This window comes from Piliocolobus tephrosceles, chromosome 7 (genome assembly GCF_002776525.5).
Source record: "Piliocolobus tephrosceles isolate RC106 chromosome 7, ASM277652v3, whole genome shotgun sequence".
Taxonomy (NCBI): domain Eukaryota; kingdom Metazoa; phylum Chordata; class Mammalia; order Primates; family Cercopithecidae; genus Piliocolobus; species Piliocolobus tephrosceles.
This window is the reverse complement of record NC_045440.1, coordinates 69,042,175-69,049,450: the sequence shown is the minus strand read 5'-3', so window position 1 is coordinate 69,049,450 and position 7,276 is coordinate 69,042,175. Positions and strand designations below refer to the sequence as shown.

Sequence of the window (7,276 nt, the reverse complement as noted above, 5' to 3'; positions counted from 1 at the left end):
GATGTGGTGCTGAGAAGAATGTATATTCTGTTGATTTGGGGTGGAGAATTCTATAGATGTCTATTAGGTCCGCTTGGTGCAGAGATGAGTTCAATTCCTGGATATCTTTGTTAACTTTCTGTCTCATTGATCTGTCTAATGTTGACAGTGGAGTGTTGAAGTCTCCCATTATTATTGTATGGGAGTCTAAGTCTCTTTGTAAGTCTCTAAGGACTTGCTTTATGAATCTGGGTGCTCCTGTATTGGGTGCATATATATTTAGGTTAGTTAGCTCTTCCTGTTGAATTGATCCCTTTACCATTATGTAATGGCCTTCTTTGTCTCTTTTGATCTTTGATGGTTTAAAGTCTGTTTTATCAGAGACTAGGATTGCAACCCCTACTTTTTTTTGTTCTCCATTTGCTTGGTAGATCTTCCTCCATCCCTTTATTTTGAGCCTATGTATGTCTCTGCATGTGAGATGGGTCTCCTGAATACAGCAATTTCCAAGTCTCAGACTCCCTAGAAACCTAGTGGATATATCCATGAGAAAACTAAATTTTCCTTGCAGGAAACTAGGGTATGGTATCCAGTTGCAGCCTGAAAATTATTTAAGTGACCTTGTAGCGACCAGGTACAGCCAAATTCCTGCTACATGCTGTTTATATATATTCAAGAAAAAGCAAAGAGGAGGAAAGCCCCAGTTGAATAATACAAAGTCTAATAAATGTCTTCATCTTATTTTGAAGAAAATCAAGCCTGCGAATTTGTGTCAAGAGGTTCCATTGGACAACTAACTTATGACAACTAAATATCCTGCAATGTTGTGTCTTTCTTCTAATTCAAACACAACAAGGTCTTAGGCCCTGTATTCCACAATGCTTTTGCCCTCAGAAACTAGGGACCTGTAGGCTGGATCTTACTAGTATCAACAGAACTTTTTGGTGGAATTGAATCCAAGGACCATTTGTGCAATTCAAGTCGCCCTTCACAGGATCTCACTCTCTTACCATACGGCCCAGATACACAGGAAGACAGCATTTTATGGCCATGCATCCAAAGGTCCTGGGCTCTTACATCTCTTTATCTAGTTCTCCAGCTGCCCAAAAGCACAGTAACCATAGTAATCACTGTCACAACTCAGTCAGACCACCAATGCAGATGGCACTAATAGTGGCACTGACATCCCAGGGGGTAAAGGGAGAAAGTGGGACATAAGGGGTGGATATTCAATCTCTCAGGAAATAAGGCCAGGGGCTCTATGCCCGTGGGAAAGCCTAAAAGTAGAAGAAAATAAAGGAAGTGCCTAAGCAACAGTGGGGAGGTGGTCCCATTATGGGTAATCAGGTCCAACAAAGAACAGAGTAGAAGTTTATAGTGTTCTTCTTTTATTATCTGACTTCCTCCCAACTCAGGTTCAAAGTTGGACATTTGGGGAGTCTCTTGAACATTAAGGTTACAGAGGCAAGATAACTCTTAGCATGTTAGCCAGATAACTTCTAAATGTCACTATATAGTCTTCTTAGAAAGTACAGAATAAATTACTGCTACCTTGTAAACAATAATGTGTACATCCTGCTGTGGAAAGATAGCCGACTAGGTACCGTATGTTAGCATGGGAGTATCTGCAACTGCATTACAGTCTGTGGCATAGAAAGGGATTTGAATTGGGACATCTATCTGTGCCAACTGTCTGGCAACTTCACACCACCCCACAGTTAGCCAGTGAGGAACCTCTCTACTGGATGAACACAATAGCATGGCTCCGAAGCTGAGTGCTCAGTCTCAGGCACCACCTGAGTTTTGCTCATTGCATTCCTTTTTCCCTTACCTACAGCAATCACAGTTCATTATTGTAAGTACTTGACAATTTATTCAGATGCTAACAATGGTATTGAGAAATTGCCTACAGGTGAGCATTTGAAATTCTGTGCTTCTGACAGATTATAAATATCCTTCTCCCTCCTGGGACCCCCGAGTGACAATGAAAGTATGTGAGAGGTGGAGGGAGCTGATCTGTGTCCCAATCCCATATGTATAACGAATATAACCAAAGTATTTATTTATATGAAAGCAAAAGACATTTAGCAACAGTTAATATATTGCATTTCATCTTGTCTTTTCTCCTAGAAGCATATTTTTTTAATTCTAACTAAAATCATTGGGGGAAAATGGAATTCACTTTACTAAATGAATTTATTTTAGAGACTTTTTTTTTCAAATGGAAAGTATAATTTATTTTAACTTTATTTTACTTAATCTTTGTGATTAATCATGCATAAATTAGCTTATAAAACCCCATACTTTCAAATCTATAAAGCAAAACGTTACTACCTTTGAGTAATACGATATTTAAAACAAGCATTTAAAATTACACAAACCACCTCCATCCACAATTTGCTTACAAGCAAACTGACAACCTGTCTGTATGAATAACAACTACATAGCTAAGACAAATCTGGAGTTTGCTATATTCTACAGCGAATATATTATAGGAACAAAACATCATTCTTATGCTTATAAAATAGTATAACTAAAGAAAATTCATTTATTAACTATTTTCTGCACAGTGCCCTCTGTTCCAGTCCCATGAATACCATGGGACACTACTCGGCTATTTCTCTGTATCTACGTTTCATGTTAGTGTGTTTTGGCTATATATAATTTTCCACTTTCACAGTAGTCCTCCCCTCCCTTATCACACCTTTCTCTTTCCTCTACCCAACGACTTTACCTAACAAAGTATTTCTAAGCTCTAATACACGGCAGGTGAATTATCCAAGTGAGAAATCTGTCTTACATAGGAGTTTACTATTTACCATTGGCATCCCATTTAAAATCCACAGATCACTTACCGGTGCCATCATCCACATTCTCCACTTCCATCACCTCCGTGTTGATCCGGCCACGAAAAAGGTACCGATGTCCATCTGTAGATGCCTTGCTGTTCTTCAACCGTCTTAAGATGGAATTAAATCAGAAAGACTTTGTTACTAAACAATGTAAAACAATGTCAAAACAATATATTTTAAGCAATTCTTTGAAAAAAGACACCAGTTCAATTGACAATATCAAACATTAGACTCCTGGAGATCTTTACATTTGTCCTCCCTTTCATAACAGCACTGGTTGCTTTAATGAAGTAGGCAACCTGCATATTAATTTTTAAAAATAAATTCAAGTTTTAAACTAAGGATAGTATACAGGTGGGAGAGTATGTGTTTTGCTCAATATAAGACATCAGCAGTGCCTAATCAGACTCTGACAGACACTAACAACTGGTCATTTTAAAATTTCATTTGAGTTTCTTTCACCTTCATGACTCATTTTTCAGTTACTAGCTGGTAATTTCCAGTTAGCACTTATGATCCCTCTTCAAAGCATTGGCTGTGCTGGAGGTTCTTAAGCTCAGTGATATCCAGCTATAAAAATATTTCTCCTATCATAGTTTTATAATATAATCACTGTATACTTGTTGAACAAGTCTCTTAATACCTTTGCAATCCTTCAAAAAGGCCTTATTTATTTCTAAAACACCCAAAACATTTCAAAACTATGTATATATTACATCTAGTGCCAGCTTTTAATCTTAAAAAGTATGCAACACAAAGTCAAAAACCCAGGTTTACAGATGACCATTTCTAACAATGAATTAGGAAGTTATATATGTTTGTATTTGAATCATTAATCACACAGAAAAAAATATTTTTTCAATGATTTTCTTTCATTAAAAACAGGAAAAATTCTAAGAAATGATTCAAGGAGATTAAAATATACCTAGTCACTCAAGAGATTTCCATTGACCTAGACTATTCAATTGGATTCAGTGACAAAATCTGGCTAATAATTTAATATAGTCGAATAATTATTAATGTGTTGTGTTATGTAGACACACCTAGCACAAGTTAAGATGTAGCTGTACACAAACTGCAGTGCCCCCTCTTCCTCTCCTGTGCAGTTAGACACTTATCCCAATGTGGATAGGGTGGGCACAGGGACGTGTCTCCAGATGCTATCACACTCTCTGGGCTCTTTTCTTGGAAAAAATTGCATATTCCTGACTTAGCTGTCTTCAAGCCTCATCAAAACTTAGTAGTCCTTCATCTCTACTAAAGAAAACTAAGCAAATCGATTAATTAGCCTGACTGGACAGTTTGTCAGCCCCAGACCTTCATCACCTTGCACTCCTCACATTCATTTTGAAAACCACCTCTAAATGTTCTTCATTAATAGGCATAAATCAATGCTATAAATTACGAATTCATCCCAGGTAGCTATGAAAATTGGCCTCACAGGAGGTTGACTATAGAGAGGAATGCAGATCAGACTAATATGCAGGTAACTAATATGCAGGTATTATTTCCAGCTGGAAAATAATATCATGGTGTTTTGCAAAACAGAATTTCTTGTAAGTTGGTAAACTAACTTAAAACCAATCATACTGAAAAGACTTAATATCCTTAACAGTTTTAGTCACAGGCAAAATAATCATGGATTATATATAAGAATCTATCACTTAGTTCTATTTTCAACATATCAATTTTTTATGAGCTTACTGTGAACTCTGTATGGGCTTTGTATATTTCTCTTGGGTTTCAGATATTAATATTCAATATAAAATTCCAGTAAGTGTTTGATCAATTCTATAATTCTTAGCTCAAACAGATTTTGATCTCTTCAGAAAATGGCTTTATTGAAGTTTAAAGACTGAAAAGCCTATAGTTTGAAAATAATTATGCTGCATATTATAATATTGCAAATTTAAATGTCTTGATTCTATTATTTAATTCCTAATTATGTGTTGTAGTGGTCACCAGGACACATATACAAGAATGTATACAATAGCAGAAAAACTGGGGACAACCCTAAAGCCCATTGATAGGAGGATGAATAATTAAATTGTGATACATTTAACTAATGAAATATTATGCAGCAGGTAACATGAAGAAATTTTTGCTACACACAAAATGGATTTAGAAACTATACTAAATGCAAATTATAAATTGCAAAAAACTAAAACCACTATGACACTACTTTTTAAAACTCATAAATAAGCCAAACTAAGCAATATCATGTTATATGTATCAAATACTATATCATAATTTTTTTAAAAAACTAGTTTCTACTGAGATTAATAATATTAGAAATATCCAGAGCAAGGATGCCTAATCTGGCACTCTGCTATTTAAAGAATGTAACTCTAGAATTAAATTCATCAGGTCCCTACTTCATATAATCACAACATTATGGAAGTTTGTAAAAGGTTCCCTTTACTCATATTTTCTGAAAGATCTCTACATCTTAGAAAGTATATGCTGAGGTCAAGTTCATAAGGGAGTGAAGCATTCTAAGTGAAGGGAACAGATGGTTTGTTCAAACAGGTTCTCCAGTCCTGGAAGGGAAAGGACATGTTGAACTATTTTGTTATTTCCATTTCTAACCACTATGTATTTGGCCCACATAATACATTCATTAAGTGTATTTGCTAAGTAGCAGGATTTTAATTTGTTAAACTTTTCCTGTGTTTAATGTACTTAGCAATTCCAGTCATAAGACCACATAATATCATGATTTGTCCACTAATGTCAATTTTGCAAAAGATTTGGGTCTTGATGGCAGGCATAGATAAAGATGGGATCAATTTGAATGCAAAAAGATTTCATTCTCAAATGGAGAATTGCACTAAAACACCTTGATTCACATTACAGTTTCTTAATGAGTAACACACAAGTAAAATAACAGCCTCTTCTACATCTTCCAAAAGCCAATTTCTATCAATCTCAATCTCGCTATCAAACACAGAGAACTTAGAAGAACATAAAAAAAGATTCATTTTCACATTGGTAAAAAGGAATTTTAAAAAACTCATCAGAATAGAGATGTCAACAATTTAATTATTTTGGGGCTCTAATCCTAGTCTGTTCCCTCTCATGAAGATACATGTTGTATTCCTACGTTTTCTCAGCTTATCTAATTGCATTTTTGAATTAATGTCTCTTACTAGGGAATTCTAATACTAAAACCCACATGGCAGAACTACCATGTATCATCATCATAGCTACCAAATGTTTGCTAACTTGCTCTGGGCTTCTTGATGACTGATTTAAGAAGACTCATTATCAGAGATGAAGAATAACTCTCCCTTAAGTCTGTCTTACAAACCAGTCGGTTTCGTGTCTCTAATTCTCACTCTACCAGAAAATATTTGACTATAGTTTTCTAAATTCTGAACCTGGAATAAATAGTCATTTAAAACCCTGTACTTTGAACTACTGCTTTACCTTTAAATTGAATGAACCTATTGGTACCATTTCATCAAAACAAATGTGTCCTATATATGGTTAGGGTGAAGCACGTAAAGGCTCAGGAAACTTCTCAATTAAATGTCACTCTACTGTTTTGCTTAACCAACATGCAAAAAAATTTTCTCAAGAGTTTAAGAAAACATCCCATAAAGTAAGAACATTCTCAAGAAAAAAGTGTATTCATGCTTTAAAACAAATAGCATTTTATCAATAACCTTAATACACAAATTATTTACATTAATGATGGCTAAGCTCTACAGGGGACTAGTTTGAGTTTCATTCACTCATTCATTGATTCTGTGTTTCTCAGCTGTCTATCACAGGTCTGCTCCAATTTCCAGAGAAATTGCATTGAAGGAGCAATAAGGCCCGTGGTTCTCATGGACCCTGCAGTCTAATCTAGTAAAGATGGCAGGAAGTAAACAAATGAATAATGAAGGAAATAGTAAGTGACAAGTACTTTCCCGATATTGATAGTGACTGGGAGGCCACATTTGATGGGATGGTCAGGGAAGACACTTCAGAGGGAGTGATTTTTAAGTGAGATCTGAAAGCCACAAAGAATCTGGCCATGGAAAACTCAAAGGACAGGGCACACTGGGAAAGGAAACAGCCAGTACAAAGGCCCTAAGAAGGGAGCACATGTGGCATAATCAAGGAATGAGAGAAATAGAAGGCTAAAGGAAGGAGTGAGGTATTGTGTTTGGAGAAATGGGACGTGATGATGTGAGAGACAGGCAGGAGCTGGACCAGGCAGAATTTTGTAAACTAGGGTAAGGAGTGTGAATTTGATTCTAGGTGAGGCCAAGCACGGTAGCTCATGCCTGTAGTCCCAGCACTTTGGGAGGCTGAGATGGGAGGATTGTTGTGGCCAGGAGTTCGAGACCAGCCTGGGAAACACAGGGAGACCTTGTCTCTACTGAAAAACAAAATTAGCTGGGTGTGGTGGTATGTGCCTATAGTGCCAATTACTTGGGAGCCTGAGGCAGAAA

The 7,276-nt window shown here is 36.3% G+C and overlaps 1 protein-coding gene across 2 annotated transcripts in view; it reads right to left on the bottom strand.

Moving 5' to 3' along the window:
* PREX2 (phosphatidylinositol-3,4,5-trisphosphate dependent Rac exchange factor 2) overlaps nucleotides 1–7,276 on the bottom strand; it is a 286,976-nt gene that overhangs the window by 199,686 nt on the left and 80,014 nt on the right. For both annotated transcript variants that reach the window (XM_023222397.3, XM_023222398.2), the window contains exon 8: nucleotides 2,835–2,938. In XM_023222397.3, the coding sequence (XP_023078165.1) occupies nucleotides 2,835–2,938 (104 nt within the window). The remainder of the gene's footprint in view (nucleotides 1–2,834; nucleotides 2,939–7,276) is intronic.